The sequence below is a fragment of the Moschus berezovskii genome, chromosome 27 (assembly GCF_049115385.1).
Source record: "Moschus berezovskii isolate FMDL1 chromosome 27, NW_MosBer_1.0, whole genome shotgun sequence".
Lineage (NCBI taxonomy): Eukaryota > Metazoa > Chordata > Mammalia > Artiodactyla > Moschidae > Moschus > Moschus berezovskii.
In genome coordinates this window covers 34,593,757-34,614,697 of record NC_142486.1, presented here as the reverse complement: position 1 = coordinate 34,614,697, position 20,941 = coordinate 34,593,757, and the positions used below count along the sequence as shown (strand labels likewise).

The following is a 20,941-nucleotide window of genomic DNA, read 5'->3' as shown; positions in this document are numbered from 1 at the left end:
GAAAGGAATTGCTCTGGGTGGGTTGGAGATCAACAGAAAAGAAAAGAATTGTCTGATGACTTCAGGGAAGGCATTCTTAGGCACAAAAAGCAGAGTGAAACACTGGACTTCACGATTATGAAATTCTGTTAAACAAATGGCCAGATGGAAACAGCAAAAAAAGTGAGCCCCAGATGCAGGAAGAGCCCTGCAAACCCAGCCCAGCGTCCAGAGCCCACAAGGAACTAGCCTCACGGTGGTTGTGATAGGCAACAAGCAGCGCCGCCCCCCACCCGGCACTGGACTTTATTACAAGGGCAACAACCTTCTTCATACGCTGAGTAATGGCAGTGCGGGACCCCCGCGAGCCCTCCAAGGCCCCAGCTCACTGCCTGGACCTTCCAGGTGGCAGCGCTAGGGAGGGAAATCCCAGAATCTGAGCGAGTGTGGGGATTACAGGGGCCCCAGGCAGCTGGCCTCTGCAGGATGGAGGGCCCAGGAGAGCCCAGGTGACATGCTGAGGCTTCTCTGAGAGCCTTGCTGAGCACTGACCAGGGAGGGACAGTCCCCACAGCTCACCCGGCCTGAACAGCCCTGCTCCCTGCAGCCACAGTGAGAAAGCCCCACAGGGACGGGACCTTGGGCAGAAAACCTGCCAGATACTGCCTCAGTTGTGAGGACAACTGAACCCCACGGCTGCAGCAAGAGACCACGCTTAAATAGGCCTCAAAAGCATCAACTATCTCCATACAACTGAAATGTGCCCCACGACAGAGGTGAAGAACAGCCAACACCCGACAAGATAAAAATCACAACAGCTGGCATCTGATGAAAGATGACTGGACAGGCAACGGGGCTGGAACTCACAGCCCGTGATGAAAAATGAGTCTACGGAGACAGATCCAGAAATCACAGGACTAGCAGATGCGGACATCAAGCTACCGTGTCCGCACGTTCCGGAAGATATCCAAATCACCAATGAGTGTTTTTTGAAAAGGGGAACTCTCCCTGACTTCTAGGCAAATGCAAATTAAACCCAAGACAGCACCATCTTCCACCATCCTGATGACTAACTGCTCTGGAGTGGATGTGGAACAAGTGCTCATACCTTGCTGAGGGGTGGCAGGGATAAACGGCTGCATCTGCTAAGCTCAAAAAGAATGGTTTCCAAAGTCCTGCGTTATACCCCCAAAGCGGAATACTACACAGCAATGAAAATGATCAGATAACTGCTGCCACAAGTGCACGGAGGCAACGCTGAGAAAAAGCAAAGCAACAATTACAAGACTATGTCCTACGCACTCCCGTCCTTGTAACATAATCCAGCAAAGGCTGTTAGAAGCCCAGTTTCCCAGGAGGAGGGGCAGGCAATGAGAGCAAAGGGCCAACCTCTTACTTAATTAGTAAACGTTTTAGTTTCTTGACCTGAGTGGGATTACCTGCCCGCGTTCATGAGGTACATTCATCATTTGGGCCATTTTCTCTATAGTGTACTTCAATAGGAACCACTTGCATCAATGAAGCATTATAATGAATTATGAAAAGGTCATGCTATATGTACACAGAACTTACTATTTTTCTTTCCTTTTATACTTAGCTGGATATCATAATAGTCTTCTCTTCTATCAGATCGGTAGTCTACTTCTTTACACTGGATATAAGACTACAAATAAGGAGAATAAGGTGGCTTAAGCATTCGGCGTCAACATACGAACACTGAGAAATTTTTACAAATCCCTCTTTAAGACTGGTAACGACGTACCACCATCTTGCCTCTGAACAGCTTAGGTATGGTGCCCTCTACACACGTGCCCTTCATCTTGTTCTCCACGTTGTCCAGCAACTGGAAGAGAAAGCTTCGGCTTTCAGACAATGCTGTGCTTCAGCACTGTGCAGTACTTTGAAACATGACTAGGCAACTTCAATGGTCAAAGAAATTCTAGACTATAAATATTATGACCTTTAGCATGCAATTATCAAAAACATACAAAATCTTCTTTCTTGGTTGGATATTTACAAAAATAACTACATGCAACAGTTGAGATTAACCCTCTAGACAGCCTTTGGGATGAATTAGTAATTTGTAGTGCCTTTAGAAGCATTGTTTATATTCATTTTTACCTCTGTGGAAAAGCATGTGAATTGAGCACTAAACTTAACTCGCATTGGTCCACACCAAGAGATTAATGAGGTTGAGCCTGTCAACAGGATTGACTGGTTTGTCCATGGATATTTAATGAACTGGATTCAATCCAGCTAGTGCTGCAAAAAAGAAAACACACCTTGCCCAGCCAATCACCTTGAATTGCCATTTTGTGTGTGTGTGTGTGTGTGTATGTGTGTGTGTCTCGCATCACGACTGGAAGAGTGGGTACCTGCTAGTGACTAGAGGCTGTTTGGGGGAGAATCACCCACATAGAAGTCTGCCTCAACCAGGACTTGTTTCTTGGGTTACTAACTGGTAGATTACACCAATTCAACAAAGTAACAGTCCACTACCTATACTGTCTCCCCTCACACTTTCCTACCAAATCATTTTTCAGTCTTTCTGGCCTTTAAATGAGATACGTGCCATCTTTTCTTTCTAGCCTAGTCCTGGTCCTGAATGAAGATGGGCATAACTGGAAAACAGTGACTAAAGTAGGTCTGAGGTTTTGTTTGGTAACAACTTCTGACAGTGCTTCGAAATATGAAATGTAAGAGGAAAAAAATTACGGCAGGAAACTCACCACTCGACAGAGCTCTTGAACATCATGTTGCATGAAGCTATCTAACGTTTCCCACCTTAGAAAGATAAAATGAATGTACACTGAAACTTCTAAATTTCACAAAAGTTAACAAACTAAACTCTATCACCAGTCATTATTCTTAAACTAATTTAGAGAATTATTTTGGGGGGTTATAATTCAAAGCCAAGTTGAATTTTATCCGGACACCAAAACACTCACAACTTTCTCTTGTTCTGAACACTTTACTGCATGGGGAGGTCGCGTTTGCAAGTAAATGCACAGAAAGCTTGAAGACCATTGCCTGTCCTTTTCCTGACAGGTAAACCTAAGTGGTGCATTAGTTCAAGCAAAATTCTAAAAGCCTCCATTTACAAAGAGGTCAAACAAAGAATACTGGCAAAATGCCCTGACACGACGGCATGCCTGTGCTCTGCTCTCAACCCCTCTGCGTCCACGAGCTGGAAAGGTCTCCCCACACGCACCCGAATGACTTGGTCAGCTTCTTTGTTCCTACAGGCTTGTCGCTGTGCTGCAACTCGTAGAACACTCTCTGCAAGGCTAAAGGGACACTTTTGGATGAATCGTCGCCCTCTGTCGGCATCATGTACACAGCCTAAAAGAAGCAATTCACAAGGAAAAATGGAATCTGATGTAAGAGCATCATTTCTACCACGACGACTAAGATAGATGGGAAGGGCTTCTCAGCATCCCCCCAAAGAGCCAGAATATTCTTCCAACAATCATGGATGTTTTTACAGACAATCTAGAAGTTACAAGAAAGTGCAAAAACAATTTAAACATTACCCATAGCTTACCATTTCTATTTCATACTTAGAGCAACATTTTTTAACTTGACATATGAACAAAAAAAGTTGATGAAACCCTCAATGCTACTGAAATTATCCACACTCAGCCTCTGATCTAATCCTATCAACGTAATTACTGCTTCCTGGAAGACTAGTGCGATGCAAATAGGAGTGCCAGCAGACCCGCCAATGGGTCTGTACTGTTCTCACAACCTTCCTAAAGTACAAGTAACTATCCTGTTAGATTTTACGTTTTATCTATAAAAAGTAAAAAATCAGATTACTGGCCAGTAGTCTTTCAACTCATCAATTTCCATATAAAACTTTTCATATCTTGCTACTACTGACTTTCATATTAAAAAAATAAATAAAGCTTGATTATTTCTAGCCTAATAAAGTTAGGCTTGCTGGCTGTACTAAGCTTTTCATCACGCCACTTGGCTTCACAAGTGTCTGAACACCAAGGAATGAAGTTACGTGTAAGCATGTGGCAGGGCCCTCCCTGGTGACAAGCCTGGGGCTGGGCTGTTCTTGCTCCAGAGCCCTGCAGAGAGAAGGCAGGCTGGGGAAGGCAGAGGGAGAGAAACACCAACCATTTACCTTGCGTAGCTGGTTAGTGAAAAATAAAGTCTGCAGCAGGCTGTTCATGTAGCAAGTTGCTCCCTGATTCTTTAAGCCGACGTAGCCCGTGTGCTTCTTTGAGTCCCACCTACAAGACCAGTTTGAGGTTCAGGAAAGGCTGAGCCCCCACACTTCTGTCACGTGTGTGGGTGGCGTGGCTGGGGCCGGCTGCCCTGCGCAACGACCTCCACCTCCTCCTGACACGGGGTGACCTCCAAGCACCCGCCTCCAGGGGAGTAACTTGTCGCCAAGCCAGGAGTCCTGCTGCCCCAGCTCCCTCCAACGCCACCCGTGTGGTCCACTCAAGTGCGGGGACCAGGGGGAGCCCGGTCTGACTGGAGCGGCTGCATGGCCATCACGTACCCAGAGCACTGCTCCCACATACGAGCTGAAATCTACTGCGATCAGACTGGTTCCCTCGCACACGCGTAACACACACGTGTAGTCGGTACAAGGCGGAAACCGCCGAAACCCTCTTTTCTGCAGTTTCAAACACACAGGCGAGGACAGCTATGCCAACAGGATCAGACCTCAACTCCCAGAGCCTTTTCTCTGGAGTCCGTTGTATCTCTGGCTGCTTAGGACAATGAACAGTCTGCAGCACCCCCACAGCCCCCCGCGGTAACAGGAAGCAGAGGAGCCCTCCCTCTCTGCACAACGCGAACGTGTGGCCAATGCTAGACGTTTCCTGTGAGGTCAGCGTTGGCAAAGACTCTGCCGCTGCGGGTATTAGGTTTTCTTGAGTAAGACAGTTTTGACTGCTAAGTCTGAAAAACCCAACCTGCTGTATCTTTTTTAGTTAAAAAGACATAAGTATAAGGGGACACGTTTTTAAAATGAGGGCAAAAAAACCCCACAAAAAACTAGAAATATTACCTTGTTGCCCACCCTTGACCCCGGATATGTGAATATGATTCAAGTGTACAATTCAAGTGTGTGTTTCAAAAAGGAGAGTCTGATTTCTCTAAAAGTAGCCCAATTAATATGAAAACCAACAAATCTCATTTGTTTTTTAAAATTCCCAGTGCCACCAAGCCACCCAGGTCAGTCTACGCACTCTTGCCAGAGGAGGGCCACGTGGGGAGAGAAACACACGGGAGCGGTCAGGGCACCTGAGCTCGCCTCGTCCCTAGACTGCACTGCGCTTCTTCAGTTCTTGGCCTCGGGACACCCGTTCAGCTCCAGCCTGATGCCAACGCGCCAGCTCAGCCTCCGGTGGCCCTGCACACTCCCGACACCCTGCACATTCCTCTCCCTTCTTAACAATCAAGGACCCAAAGCTACATATTCTTCAAGGACAAAACCTTGCTCGTGCACACAGCCCTCCCAGACCTGGGACAGGAGCCCATCCTCCCAGCTCCCCACCCTCTCGCCATCATCACACGCATGGTGCTGCCCAGCCCTCCAACAAAATAACAAGCGCATATGCTGGCGTAGTCACTGTTACTAACTCCTCTGGCCAACCGGTCCCCAAGTTCTTTGAGGCTGTAAAACCGTGGCTGCCTCGTTCCCCACAGTCCCAGTCCCAGACCCCGACCCCAGCAGCATGTCTGGCTCATGGGACTGTACTACTCGCTCAGTCGTGTTCCACTCTGTGACCCCACGGACCGCAGTCCACCAGATTCTTCTGTCCATGGGATTCTCCAGAAAAGAATACTGGAGTGGGTTGCCATGCCCTCCTCCAGGGGAGCTTCCTGACCCAGGGATCAAACCCGGATCTCCTGCATTACAGGTGGATTCTTTACCATCTGAACCACCAGCGAAGCCCAGGCTCATAGAAACTGCCACACAAAGGCAACGATGTGAAGCTGGCACACAGGCCACGGGGCAAGCACAGAGAGGGTGCGTCTCTGCTGACACAGGCACCTCTGCTCGCTCCTTTCACTACAGCACCCAATCAAAGGAAAACTTACGCAACTCCATGGGGGGCGTCTGCCTGTACAAAGACTTCAAAAGTAACTTTGTCATCATCAATAAATCCTTTCTCAGGATCAGTCACTTCCTATAAAAAAAAAAAAAAGAATATCCAAATTGCATGAAAACACATGAATGCTCGCTTCATTTCAATTACCCTAGTGCCCGGTACTTAACAGATTAAAAAACTACTTTTTCAAAACACAGAAGTTGTGCTTTCTAGTTTTGCTGTGCTCTGGCCTGTTTTCAACAATGTTGTCCTCTGAATGAAATCAGCCAAAGTCTGGATGCCTCCTGGAGGAGTGGGGGGAAACCACATCTCAGACCCAAGACCTCCATGTCCACTTAGCAGGCAGGGTCCAGGGAGGCCACCAAGAACACTTGAGAGAGCTGAGCAGGGCGTTCCTACATCCTACTGGCCTCTGCTCCTGCAAAAGCAGCCCCAAAGCGCTGACACGAGAATTCACTGCTTACCGGAATCTCCCCGCACCATGCCTGCCTGGTATTATTTTTCTTAAAGGAAATCTGGCCTATCTAAAAAGCGCTAGACTACCTTACCTTACAAAGTCTGATCAAACACTGGCTGCTGAAAACCTCAGCAAGGAATCAGGAGGAAACCTGTTTTCAGTTACCTAACCAACTCGCAGAGCAAATGTTCCTGATTCTGAAATGAATGGATAGAGGAGCTGAAGAATCAGGAAGCAAGGATCGGGGCTCAGATGATTCAGTCTGAATAACTTCTACTTACGCTCCAGGCCATGAAATTGGAAAATCCCCAGTCGTTCTCTTTATGGAAGAACAAGTGACTGATGCGCCGGCTGAACGACTTCTCGTCATCTCTGTAGTTGATGATCTTCAGCACCGCCTGCGCGTGACAGGACCAAGACCTGTGCGAGGAGGGCGACCTGAGCCTCAGTCCACAGGCTGACCCACACCGACCCCGTTTTTAAGAGCACACAAAATCGCCTGTGTCATTTCCTTCTTTTTTTTTTTAGATGGAATAAAGGGCACACATGTCGATCTTTAATGAAGAAAGAAGTGAAAGAGGGTCCCGGGGTGCCCCTGTGTAGTTTGGAGGGATTTCAGTCTACGTTTTATGTCTTTTTGATTTCTAAAAGGCTTCAAGCTTTTTATTGATATCTATAAAACACAAGCGTTTGAACTTCAAATAGTGTCCTGAGATTTGACAAGAGAGACGATAGCTTTTTGGTCAGATACTATCTGACCAAAGTAGTTCTAGTATCTAATACGGTGGGGCTGCTTGAAAAGCACTGAAGAATGAGAAAGCTGTCTGGTTGTTAGATGAACAGACCTAAAACTCCAGGTTCCACAAGTGTCACTCCTGCCCCTCCCGTGGGGCTGAGAGGCTCCCGGGTCGGGCTGTCCAGGGGGCTCCGAAAAGGACCCCACCATCTGGGAACGACTGCAGGTGCAGACGTCCGGGGCAGACTGCACGTTAAATGCTTGAGGCCCAACTCAGAGCTCACAGAAGGACAGCTTCAAATGACCTCTGACATGACAGCAGACTTGTGAGCACAAGGGCGGCGGCTGCTGCCCGCTCGGGCCCCCTGTGCAGGCTGCGCCCGAACCACCTGCTGCTCAGGCTCAGGCTGTCTGCCGGACTAAACAAATCCAGCCCAAAGGCTCGTCCGATCAGGTCAGATCGTAACGTGAACTGAACACAGAAGTAAAAACACAGCCGAGGCCTTGACTGCTCCTTAAAACTGGCTTCTGAAACACTCAGGAAAAGAGGAAAAATGAAAGGAGCTGGGTCCCCCGGGGCCGTGGCAGACCGCTGGAGCCAGTTCGGGAACACCTGCATCAAGGTGCCGAGGGCCACGGTCTGGGGGCGGCAGGGAGGCGCGGGCCAGGGAGGCGGCCTTCTCCTGGGCCGGTCAACGTGGAATGAGGCAAGGAGAAAGAGTGAGCTGGGATCCCCTCGAACAATCGCTCAGCAAGAGTCTGGTCTTTAACTTTCCAAATAACCCACAGAATCAGTTAACATTCAGTGTGGATGTCTGCCTGGAGAGTTTTCCTAAACTATCGTCTTCCCCTCTGGCAGTTACTGGTAGAATAAGAATTATGGTAGTCCAGAGAGGCCCTAATTCCGTGTTCCACGGGCAGGTAGATTCTTACATACACAAAGTTTAGGGTTTTATTTGCAGGAAAAATATATACCTTTTCTAGTTTGGAGATAATACCTACCAGTGAGTTTTTAATGAGGGAAATGTACTGAATCTAATTGAAAATCAAATTGCTATGTAGAGGCAGCAAGGAAATTCACAGAGAAATCCAAAATTCAAAGAGGTCAATCTGGCTTATAACTAATTGTGGATTTGTAATTGCATCATTTAAACTGTCTTACGTGGAATCAGATTCAGCATTGCACTGGAGAAAGAATCCTACGCTTTTTTGGTGTGGTCTGTCTGGATAAAAGCGTGGCATCACCATAATCTTCCACGGCAGATTTCGCACAAAACACGGAGGGCTAAGGACCGACTCACTCAGTCTGCTGAAGCGCTCGACAGTGAACTGAAAGGTTGCCTCGGAGCGCCAACTCGTGTCTGCAAGAGAACGTTTTGTCAATCACAGGGCCCGGGGACCGTCGGACAACACTGAAAGCAGGACAAACCTGGGATAAACATTCTCTACAGTGGCAATTCAACTGCTGAAGCCTAACTCTCTGGGGAAAGGAAAGCATCATCTCCAATTTAGTAACAATCTAAACTGTGAGATGACATACAGTTTGTGTGAATGAAACCCCAGACTCAGAGGGCCAGCAACACACACCTGCCTTCCCACCAGACCGGCTCAGTGTGATTAAGAACGTCTACTCTATTCTGTCTTAATTCCCAAGTAATCCGCAGTGAGTAGAGAGGCTGGAGGAAAGGAATAAACTTCTGTCACATCTGTTCAAGGACAGGGCTTGAGGAGGGAAAGAAAAGGGCTTGAGACCTGGGCTGACTGTAGAGAAGAGACATGGATTTGCAGGCAAACAGGGCCTTCCGAGGAGTGGGGACAGCCATTCCTGTAAGTGCAGCACTGCTTAGAGATAAGACCATTCCTAAGATGTGAGCTGAAAACAAACGTTAACTTCATCAGCTCACCATTGTGGTGAAATAGCACACTAGATTCTCTAAGGGGAAATATTTGGGGGGGGGGAATGAATGAAGAAACTGGTATTCCTTTGGACATGAACAGAATGAACTGTTAAATTTACTCAGCAAGACCAAAGGCCAACTTAAGAAATCAAGGTTTCCTCCAATAAAAAGCAAAGTATGATAAGAATTAAACTAAAAAGTCACATTTTGAATTCCAGCCTTTTCTGCTGGTGAGTACTCATTTCAAGTGACCCTAGTCAGTGAAAACCACCGCCAACAGCCCGTCAGCCTTCTCCAGCTGTCCAACCCCCACCCAAAAAAACCCCATTACCAGGCCAGCACATAAGAAAACTGGGAGGACAAACTGCTACACAACTTTCCAAGCAGTTCCCTGCTCTTTATGAGCCTGTCTCGTGGCAGGAGGGGACAGTTCCCTCTGCAGGAGGTGCAGGGGCCGAGGGCCACACGTGACCTACAGAGTAACAGGAGGGCCTTTCCTGGCTAAGCAGCAGGGGCTACTTTGTCACCCCCGAGCCCAGGCACAAGTGGGGTTCTCAGGCCTAGGGAGAGTGTGCCAAGAACTCGCCCAGGCCCTCCACGCTTCACTTCTCTGCACACAGAAACTGCCTCCACTGTGGTTGAGTTTGTTCTTAAGAAAACATGTCCATCAGTCCTCATGAGAGGGTAATATTCTTTACCAAAGAAAGAAAACCCCAAAAGATGTGCTAACAGCGCTTTTCTCTCCGTAGAAAGGCTCTGTCCCCTTGTTTTACTACCTGTAACTCAGCTCTTTGCAGAGGCCCTCAAAGGAAGAGCAGCTGCATGGCGTGCAATGCATTCGGGCCTCTGCAGGGGTCACCCTCATCCCTTCCCGAGATAAGAGTCCACGGAAAAGGCAAAACGCCTGTTGCAGAGAATGTGGTCCAGAACGCTGGGGAGAGAAGCGGGCCACTCCTCCACAGCCACACACATCATATTTGAGCAGCGTCCAAACCCCGCAGCCAGGCAAGGCAGGGTGACTCAGCTCCCATGTTACAGGTGGGGACACCGAGGCTTGCTGAGGTTCAGCGGCTTGTCTCATCCAAGGTGTCAGAGGGGGTCTAAGGACCCAAGACCTGTGGACACTAAACACAGTGACCAACGCCATCTTAAGAGTTTAGGGGACCAAACCCAGAGCTCAATTAACTCAGCTGCTATCTGGTGACGACAGGACATGCTCCAGGGACCCAAAGACATGACGCCACACAAGACCCCACCTACGTGACTTTCAGTTACCATTCAGGTTTTTGTAGGACGAGTTTTATACAAAAAAAATGCCTTTTTGCTCTTCCTCCCCACACTTCAGTCAAACAGGACCACATGAGACTGGCATGGGTCCGGGAGCAGGCCAGCCCTCCAGGGTGGCCCTGGCCCACCTCCTCCCCTCCCCTCCCCTCCCGCTTGCTGAATCACACACCAGATGTGAGATGCTGCCTCATGCCCAAGGCACAGGATTATCTTCCAAAATATGCTAATCAGGAGGTCTGATGTGAGATTTCAGGTGAATAAAAATGTCGCCACCCCCTGCCTTCGAGCCCTTCGTACCCATGGCACTGGTGGCCGAGACCAGAGCATGGCTGTCCCCCGAGCTCCTCCCGCTAACGGAGCAGCTGAGAACCTGTACTAAGCACCAGAAGGTCCCGACAGGTGGGGACACAGCAGAGTGGCAGACAGGAAGCCCCTCTCTCTCCGGCGGACAGGCCTGGCCTGGCAACCGTCCTCTGAGGAGTTAGGGGGAAAAATGGGTGGAAGATACCTGGAACCCCACGGACTATTTATGCAGCTTTCTCTATCTGCAATGGCTTCAAAATGAAACCCTTTTGGGTAAAAGTGTTACACTTGGGATTATGAAGGCCATCTCCTACCCTGCCGGATTACTGCCTCATCCAAATAGACTCTGACCTGCCTGAGCACCACGGGACACTGACTGACCACGCCAGTGTCTTGTTGGCAAGCTTGTGCCGCCTGTTGCCTTCACACATCCTGGCAGAAAACCTGGTCCCCCAAAAGGTGGGCCTGAGGTTCCCCCAAAGGGCACTCTGGCAGAAACTGTATCAAACCTCAATTATTCATTCTAATACAAATAAAAACAACTATTGCTTCATGGGCACCAACAACCATCACTCCTGCCACCGCTGTCAGCCACTCAACTGCTGTGTAAGAGTCTCCCCCCTCCACGAAGGCTTCTCTGTACGGACTGAGGATCCTAACCCACGGTTCCCCACGCTGTGTGCCCCCCCTGCATTACGACGTCAAAGGAGACTCAGGAAAAAGAGGCTCCAGCGTTTCAGAGGCTTGGGGAATCATCATCAACAACAAAAAGGGCTTTCGGAGAAAGATACTAGCAGGCTAACAGCTCAGAAGTACTCAGTAAAGAAACGCGCTTAACCCAGCACTCCTCTCACTTTCTGCAGATTTCTGAACAATTTCACACGCACATATTCTGCCATTAAATGGTTCAAAATAACTATTACTGCGGCCCCCCACCCCACAGACACTATCTTTTCACTCTCCAGCCCCTGGGCCTTTCAGAAGACCAGGAACAAAGGGTATTGAAGACCACTGCTACTTTGTCCTATAAAGTGCTTTTTCCAACTGATAATTCGCAGTAGAAGCATTTCTGCTTTTAGGTTCCATAACACCATCACTGACTACTAATAATTTAGTATCAGTTCAGTTCAGTCGCTCAGTTGTGTCCGACTCTCTGCGACCCCATGAATCACAGCACGCCAGGCCTCCCTGTCCATCACCAACTCCTGGAGTTCACTCAAACTCATGTCCATTGAGTCGGTGATGCCATCCAGCCATCTCATTCTCTGTCATCCCCGTCTCCTCCCACCCCCAATCCCTCCTAGCATCACTGGCCTCAAAAGGGAAGGGGTGTTGTGTACACTGTGTTCTCCTTACACTGGTTCTCAGGTGAGGCAATCTGGGGCCCCCAGGAGACTTCTGGCCACTTTGAGAGACATTTGGAGCTGTCACAACTCGGGGGGGAGGAGGGGATAACACGGCAACCTAAGAAGTACAGGACGGCCCTTTCTGACCAAGAAGGATCCACCAAAAGGCCTTGGAAGCCTGCTCCTGGGTCCACATCTGCGCCTCCTCCCAAGCCCCCCCACCCCAAGAACACCTGGGGCGACGCCAGGACGAGCCTGCGCTGTGGAACTAGCTGAGGGCAGGGCTCTGGCCGGCTGGGGCGGCTCCCTGCTCTGAGAGCGGCTACCATCGACCCCTGCCTCGGGCCTTCCCCGCGGCACTCTCTGAACCACTGCTGGCGTCTCCAGGGTCCACAAAGGAACCAAAGGGCCCCCGCAGCCGGGGGGCCACCCCACACCGTCGCCCTCTCGTCTGCGGTGGAAAGCGCACTCCACAGGTAACAAAGCAGCGGGTCAGACCACGCCTCTTTACCTTCCTCAGATATGGCCTCAGCCCGCTGCCAGGGGTAAAGCGCACTGTGAGAGAACTCTCAACTACGGCTGCAGTTTCTCATGGAGGCTGAACTTTTGGCAGGAGGTCTGAACAGCAGTCCTTCTGGTGGTGCAGCCCGTGACTGATGGTTTCTTTCAACTGCCCCGTTACACCCCTGGGAAGGACACAACCCTCATGAGGATTGATGGACACGCTTTTGACAGAACACGGTTTCATATTACACTGCAAGATTCCGGGGGTGCCGCATAAAGTGACTATTGGCTGCTACCTTCTCGTGGGGTCGAACTGGCAAATATGCACAGGTCACACCCGTCTGATAAGGCATAATGAAGAAATAGCCTCAAGAGAAAGTGCTTCCCTAGGCCCAAAAATGCCCATGCATGTACAAATGTGTATACTTTGTGCAGAGAAGATAAAAGACCAAAAGTCAGTCTGGGGGATGAAGCCCAAAGCGCGATTCTGGTTTCGAACCTAACCAGAGGGGGCGGGGTGATCAGCTACAGACAACTGATACACTTGCTACAATAGGAATGCAACGGGAAGGCACGTTCCACTGTCTAGAAGTATCGTGCTGCAGACGAAAAGGAAAGGACAGTAAGGTACTTGTTCTGAATACTAGGAGTGGCTGGAAAATTAACTGCAGGCCTGAGCAAATACCTGTCAATTACAGACTTCTGTATTTCAACCTTCTCGCCTAGGCTGGGGAGAAACAACTTACCTTGAAATTTGCAGGCAATCGTGAAATTCAAAACCAAACCAGGCTCCTAAATTTTGCTCAGGTACAACTTTCTGAAAACTAGCTACTCTTAAAGAGCCTCAGCAGTCCTCACGGAAGCAGCGTCTGCTTCCAACAGCACTCTGCCCGACACCAGGAGACGACGCCCGGGCACTCACCGTCCTCCATGTCCTCTTCCGCGTTGCTGTGCCCGTCACTCATGGCCACATTCCCGTTGATAACAGGGTTTTGGGTAATTCTCGGTGGGTCATCTGTATCTCCAGCTTTAAAGGAAACAAAGAAATTCCACGATTTTTACCTTCCTGGCTTGGATGGATCAAGTAAACAAAAACATATCTGTACTTTGGACGATTTCCAGTCACTAATAAGTTCCAACCATGCCAAATAATTACACTCTAACCCAAAAGATACTTATTGGTATGTTTGCTAAACAAACTTTTGTTCCTTTCGAAATGCTAAGTGGGATCTGAACACACAATAATCTGCTGAATTTGCAATGAAATTTATTTTGAAAAAGGTTTCTACTCATTAAAATTCAATCCTACAGAAAATATTGTTTGGGGGGGAGGTGGTGATTACTAAAACAGTGTACGTTAAAATCTTCCATCATGGATACATGTACCTTAAAACAGCAAGCTCATTCTCAAACTGTTACTGGACAATTCAATTATATAAAGTATGAATTCATACCAAAGAACAGGAATGGCATTTTGGGGTGTGGGGAATTTGAAAAGGGGGTCTCTGGGAGGATGGGAATGGACAAAGATCCTATAAAGGATCTCAAGACTAGCAAAATGCTTGCTGAAGGCTGGCCTGGAAAACATTTATATAAAATCAGAAGAAAGGATTTAAAACTTTTAACCAAGGACTACCAAATATAAAGTGTAGATTCCAACTGTAACATTCCCATCCCTCTTCATTCATTAAGTACAATCTTCTTCGAGACATAGGGCCACGGTTTAAAAGAAAAAAAAATTTTTTTAACTTCTGGCAGGACTAAGGATTTAAACAGCCTCTACTGGTCAAAATGGCCATACTTCACATTTAAATCCTGTCCTTCTGGCATACAGAACAGTTTACTATAACTAATGATGTTCTGTGTTTCCTTGTATGGTCAGCTTTCCCTGGCAATTCAGACACTCCAACAGAAATTAAGAATATCAGCTACAAATAGGAGATGTGGTTTTTAAAGTAGCTACATAGCTGTGTGTTTGGACTTCAGTATTTCAGAGCTTTTACACCACTCCAACAAGCAGTGGGTCTGATTCAGCACTATGGACAGCACCCTTCCCTTTTCCCCCCAGGCAAGCTCCGAAAACCCAACTGTCAGGTTACATTTCTCAAAGAATTCCTGAATATAAACCTCCCTTTTTTTCTTAAGTATCTCAAAACACACCTTAGAGTTCCTTGGACCAAGAAACAGGTATTACCACCCAAATTTAGACTACTGCCAATCTTGATGTTTTTGTTCTATTAAATATCGATAAACCAGTGAAGTTGCTCAGTTGTGTCCGACTCTTTGTGACTCCATGGACTGGAGCCCACCAGGCTACTTCATCCATGAAATTTTTCAGGCAAGAATACTGGAGTGGGTTGCCAAGAAGGATCTCCAGGGGATCTTCCCAACCCAGGGATCGAAACCGGGTCTCCCGCATTATAGGCAGATGCTTTACTGTCTGAGCCAGCAGGGAAGCCCAAAGTGAAAGTAGCTCAGTCATGTCCGACTCTTTGCGACCCATGGAATTCTCCAAGCCAGAATACTGAAGTGGGTAGCCTCTCCCTTCCCCAGGGGACCTTCCCAACCCAGGAATCAAACCCAGGTCTCCCATATTGCAGGCAGATTCTTTACCAGCTGAGCCACTAAATATCAATATATACATTTAATTAATTTTTTGTCAGGGTGTCAATAAAAGCTGTTTATGAAAACACAATTTTTAAACTGGCCCCCTCAATCATGACAGCCTGACCAAAAAAACTGGGGAAAGAAGGAAAGTAGAAATTCCTTTTCCTGTTGCTTATCTAGCTTGAACCATATATGCTAAAAAAAGTACTTTGACTAAAATTTCCACATTTACCCTCCTAAATTAATTACCTCAAACCATCAAAAAATATTTTGAGGAAAAATCCTACAAAGGCCTATGAAAATAGCCCATTCCACCAATGGAGTATGATACAGCAGTTTGTTTTCAAGGTTCTCAGGGACCAGTGGTTAGCACTCACAGTGTCGCTGTCGAGGGCCCAGATTCACTCCCTCATTGGGGAACTGAAGGTTCTCAGTGTACCGATGAGGTTCTGAGTTAATAACACTGAGTTTTTAAAAATGAAGATGCCATGTAAAGAGATAAGAGTTTTGTTGGAGTAAGACTATATAAACTCTTATTGCCCTTTACACCAATAAACAAACATAGACTAGAACATGAACTAGTCCGAGGTTCTGAAGCAGCAGAATGATTCTTCACTGCAGACACACACACGTGTCACATGAATACACTAGAAATCTTGAAGCCATTTGCTCAACATGTGCCTGGTACTTTGACTTTAGTTCCTCAGGTCTTTAGAAGAGCTTTAAAGCATGGCTTCTAGGGCACACATGCAAAAATGACAAGCTTCTCTGAAGTTGGCTCCTAAAGGCAAGGCGGGTAGGGTTCCAGTTAGAATGAGGTTCTCCTGAGCACTGTCCCATCTTTTACACAGTACACAGTCCTGCTGGGCTGACCAATTTCCCACACTTCACAGGCATGATGACAGTGGTCCAGGCCGGTGACTGTGAAACTGCAGAAAAACCCCCTGGCTGGCCCATGACGTACATGGGAAAACTGTCAGCAACAGGCCCTCCCAACCAACTGCCACGGAACCCTTGGAGAAAAGGTCAGCAGCTCGTCAAGTTCCTAAGGGACTGTATCCAGTTAAAATAAGCTCCTCATAAATGAGTTAGTTCAACAAAAGGATTAAAAATTTAATTAAGACACAGTAAATTCCTGGACCAGAATTAAATGATGAAAGTGCCTGATATCACAATCTGAACTAGGCTTCCATAAATATCCTAAACGATAAGGCTGTCTTTATCATCAAGGAAGAAGTGCAAGATTGGCATTTATGTTTATTTATCACCATATAAACTGATCCTGTTCTGAATTTCATATCTTGCCCAGCTGGAATTTTCCCAGATATGTTAACTCTCATTCGGCCAAATATGAACGATGACACAATGATTAGAAACACCACTGACAATACAGAATGCCTCAAATATACAGACCAAGTCTCTGGCACACTTAAATGCCAGGGCGGGGAAGGGAGTGATTATCATTCTGAAATATACACATGACGCCCAGAAACACAACAGATCGTTTCCATTACTCATGACTAGTAGGCCTTTTGACAACAGCATTGTCAGAGTATCAGCAGCAAATTTTAATATACACACATCGCACAATATACCTTTTTAAAAGAGTGACTTTAGAAACACAAAAGGCTCCCCCTGTTTAGTTACAAAGCCTGTATTTCCTCCTTTTTAACTAGGGCTCCCTGTGCCTATACCCAGCTTTACTGTTCTCAGACCTCTGTGATGTCACAACCCAGAGCCACTGACCCAAAGAACACTGGCCAATTGCTATGGAAATGAGGCGGTCCCGATTTAGCGCCTGAATCTCACTCCTGGAGGAGAAAAACAGAAAATTCCACCTTGATGGCCTTGACGTCTTCCATCACCTCACAAACTTCTCCCAAAAACGTTGGGGAGAGAAGACCAAACAACCTCAATAAAACCTCATGGCCTTCTAACTAAGTCTGTATGCTGCCCTCAGCAGGTAGTTGGGCCACCAGGGTCCAGCCATGCCTCAGAGTCGCTCTCCACTCAGGATCTCCCCCACCCCCGCAAACTTCTCAAAATCCCAACTAGTGATACAACCCCGTGAGCAAAACCCACGACTTGGTTTAAAAGGGCAGACAGGGCCACAGACACCACGGTGACCTTGACATGAATGGGTCCTTGAATGGGTCAAGCAGAGCCTTACCAGCCCAGCTTAAGCCCCACCCCCACCAGTCCACCCTGACTTCCAGGTCAGAGCCCCCAGGCTTCTGCTTGGTCCCCCTCCTCTCCTCTCGGGAGTCATGAGGCCCCCCTCTGGGCTCGCAAGTCACCTTCTGGTCCAAGTGCACAGTTCCCCGCCATGTCTGCATGGCTCTGCAGCAGAATCTGCTGGGGGTGGGGGAGGGGAGGGCAGGGTTCTCTCAGCCACATCAGAGTGACTGCATAGAACCTACAGGAGCTCTCACTCAGCATTCTTTTTAAAGCTGCCCACAGTTATCAGGCCCAGACACATAATCAAGCAACTATCAATTCAGATGATCCCCTTCAAAAGGCAAAGTGGTCCAGAGATAGAGTTTTGTACAGGTCCGAACAGAGATGTGCACATATATCCTGTTTCAGCTCCATCACTTCCTCTCAAGAATTCAGATACACTAGATTTCCCACAGTTCTGACCCACAAAACCCCTGGCTCTGAACTCAAAGAAGCAACTGATAACTCAATGGTGAGAGACAGAAGATGTGTACCACTCCTGCTGAGCCTGGCTGAGAGGCTGGGCTGGCTGGAGGAAGGTGTGGTGGGGAGTGGGGGTGAGGTGGGGTGGGGGGCTGGGGGGCAGGCAATAGCTGGGGCCCCACCCCCGGCAGAAGACGGGAAGGAGGGGGTCTGAGAAGGCTTCCACAAAAGCAGGGACCCACAGGTGTCGGCTGTCTCCCTCCCCAAGAAGCCAGAACCTCCTGGGTGTTGGGAAACAATTCCGGACACCCCTACACACCCATGGGCTGTGAGGAAACACCCTCCTCCCTCTGTGAAACCTCCTAGAAATGGAAAACTTCGACTATGCTTCAAAAAAGTCATTCCCAATCCATTACCACATTACCAGGCTCTCCATCCCCTCAAGGGGTGGACTCCCTTCCTGACACTGGTCTTCTGCACAAACGACCCACCTGGAAGGCAAAAGTGGGCTGCCCTCCGCTCACAGAGGTTAGTCCCTCTCTTAGCAAGCGTCAAGATGTGTCAAGAGCAGGCTGGGCCGGGCAGCAGGGAGAGCTGATAAGCAGATCCTGGACATGAGGGCTGAAGTGACAGAAGGGCAGACAGACACACAGGCCCAGACCAGGGACGGGGGGCTGGCTGGGCAGAGGTCCCAAGAAGCACCTGCCAGGCTCCATAGTGGACAGGAACCAGGCAGCGGGCGGGCACAGGGGATGTGGGTGGTGAGGCTTGGGCAGAGGGTGGGCAGGGGTGGGCAGGGCCTTGATAACCCCCGAGTGTACAAAGCACCCGTCCCAAGAGGAACCACTTATGGCCTGGAAGCACGTGACACTCAGAACAGGGGGGTCAGAACTGAGAGGTCCCAGGTCTGGACCTGGCTGCCAGCCCCAGGCAGCCATCTGACCGAGCCTGTCCAACCACTGCAGGCCCAGGCATCCGTCCGTGGCTGGTCCTGGGAGGAAGCGGGGAGTGTGCGTGTGTGTGTGAGAGAGAGAGAGAGAGAGACAGCTCCTGTGCTCTTGTGCCCCTGGCCCCTGGGCAGGGCAGCCTCCAGTGATTCTAGACTTCCTCTGGTCACGTTAACAATGAGACCATGACTTAATCAACACTAAGTTGTGCTAACACATGTTAACATGTGTTCTGGGTTTAATTTTTATATGCTCTGGCTCCGTGAAGGGAGCTGGAAGCCCACTTGTGGGTGGTGTCCGCCCTGCTCAACTGGGGCTTCTCGGCTCCTGCCTTACAGAGAGCCTTAAAAGTTCCAAGCAGACGCAGCGTGCTGAAGCCCGACAGTGGGCTCCATACTCTTAAACAATTCAGATTTACATCAGTTATAGGAAAATAAAGCCCCAAGGAAGGCCACAGATAAACCTGTGTTCCTTATATAAGACTATTTGTTTGGGGCTCTCCATTTGGCTTCATTATGCAAAAATCGCCTGTTCTTCAGAGGACGGGCTAACCCACCATCACGCCTGCCCCACGAACCACGACTGCGGACGGTGTGGACACTGGCCGGGCTCGGAGAGGGGCGCACCCGGCCCAACTGAGGAGCTTATAACTACGTCCCAGCTGCTTTCTTACACGCCCGGTCTCATCTGCCCTACTGCGTAAGGCTGTCCGGTTGCCGGAGAGGAAAACAAGCCCCAACAAGCCCAGCAGAGGGGGACAACGTGGACACTCCAGGATGGAGGAAGAGTACAGGCAGCCCGCAGCAGCCAGGGGATTCACGAGATGCTCAAGTCAAGACGACACAGCCAACTGCAGCCAAGGAGAGGTCCCGAAGAAACATAAGTAACAAGTATGCCCAACTCCCCTAACTAACAGGACACCCCTTTCCGTCTACAACATCAGCAGTGAAAAATACTGGTAATGCCCACAGATGTGGAGGGTCTCACATCACAAAATGGGTGCCAAGTGGCTAGGGTCTAAACTTACAGCCAAATCATTCTCCCCAAAGGTAATATTTATGAAAGCCAAACTCATAACTCAGAATGTCATTTCTAGATATTCTCAGAAAACTAGCAAACATGCCGCAAATTGTACACAAGCATGTTTCTTACACTTCAGCACGTTTCACAAAGAAAACCTTATAAAACACAAGTGCTCGTTAACTCTAAGGGCTATATGTGGTGCGGCTCCATTCGTTCCTATCAGGTGTCCAGAGGAGTGATTCCCACAGTTAGAAGGAAGACCAGTGGTTGCCCAGAGCTGGGAGGGAGACTGGAAGGGTGATGGCTGAGGGGAACAGGGATTCCTCTTAGGCGTCATAAACCGACTGCAGTGATGGGTGAATATGTTTATTAAAAACCGCTGAATTGCAGAGTATGTGGAATATCTCAATAAGCTGCATTGTTGGGGGGTGGGGACACATGAACTGAAAAGAAACAGGCCATCCTGCATGGGGACAAACCAGTTTCAGAACAGAGCCGTCCCGAGGGCTCTGCCCGGAACTGCTGTGTGCACTGAATGCCCGAAAGTGAAGGTCACGTCCGTCTCTCTACGACCCCGTGGACTATACGTGTCCATGAATTCTCCAGGCCAGAACACGGCAGTGGGTAGCTGTTCCCTCCTCCAGGGGATCTTCCCGACCAGGGATCAAACCCAGGTCTCCCACATTGCAGGCAGATTCTTTACCAGCTGAGCCACAGGGGAAGCCTAAGAATACTGGAGTGGGTAGCCTATCCCTTCTCCAGAGGATCTTCCTGACCCAGGACTCGATCTGGGGTCTCCTGCACTGCAGGCGGATTCTTTACCAACTGAAGCTGAACACCTGAGCCAGGTGTAAATGCTCTACTTTCTGCACTATTTCTCTAGAAACAAACATTTTGGGGCTTCCCTGGTGGTTCAGTGGTAAAGAATCCACCTGCCAATGCAGGAGACATGGGTTCCATCTCTCGGGGAAAACCCCACATGCTGGGGAGCAATTAAGCCCGTGCGCCTTGACTCCTGAGCCCACGAGCTCTGCAATGAGAGAGGCCACCACAGTGAGAAGCCCGTGACCACAACTAGCGAGCAGCCCCTGTCCACCACAGCTAGAGAGAAGCCTGAGGTGCGACAAAGACCCA

At 48.8% G+C, this 20,941-nt stretch overlaps 1 protein-coding gene across 2 annotated transcripts in view; it reads right to left on the bottom strand.

Moving 5' to 3' along the window:
* The window catches only part of USP7 (ubiquitin specific peptidase 7), a 52,885-nt gene that overhangs the window by 14,499 nt on the left and 17,445 nt on the right, over window positions 1-20,941 (bottom strand). Inside the window, exons 2-10 of one of the 2 annotated variants that reach the window (XM_055409469.2) lie at window positions 13,513-13,617; window positions 8,415-8,613; window positions 6,798-6,936; window positions 6,049-6,137; window positions 4,115-4,223; window positions 3,191-3,321; window positions 2,709-2,763; window positions 1,742-1,822; window positions 1,552-1,642 (exon numbers count right to left, since the gene is read on the bottom strand). In XM_055409469.2, coding sequence (XP_055265444.1) covers window positions 1,552-1,642; window positions 1,742-1,822; window positions 2,709-2,763; window positions 3,191-3,321; window positions 4,115-4,223; window positions 6,049-6,137; window positions 6,798-6,936; window positions 8,415-8,613; window positions 13,513-13,617 — 999 coding nt within the window. Of the gene's footprint in view, window positions 1-1,551; window positions 1,643-1,741; window positions 1,823-2,708; window positions 2,764-3,190; window positions 3,322-4,114; window positions 4,224-6,048; window positions 6,138-6,797; window positions 6,937-8,414; window positions 8,614-12,597; window positions 12,759-13,512; window positions 13,618-20,941 lie in introns of those variants that run through there. The other variant, XM_055409470.2, reaches the window with a different exon arrangement.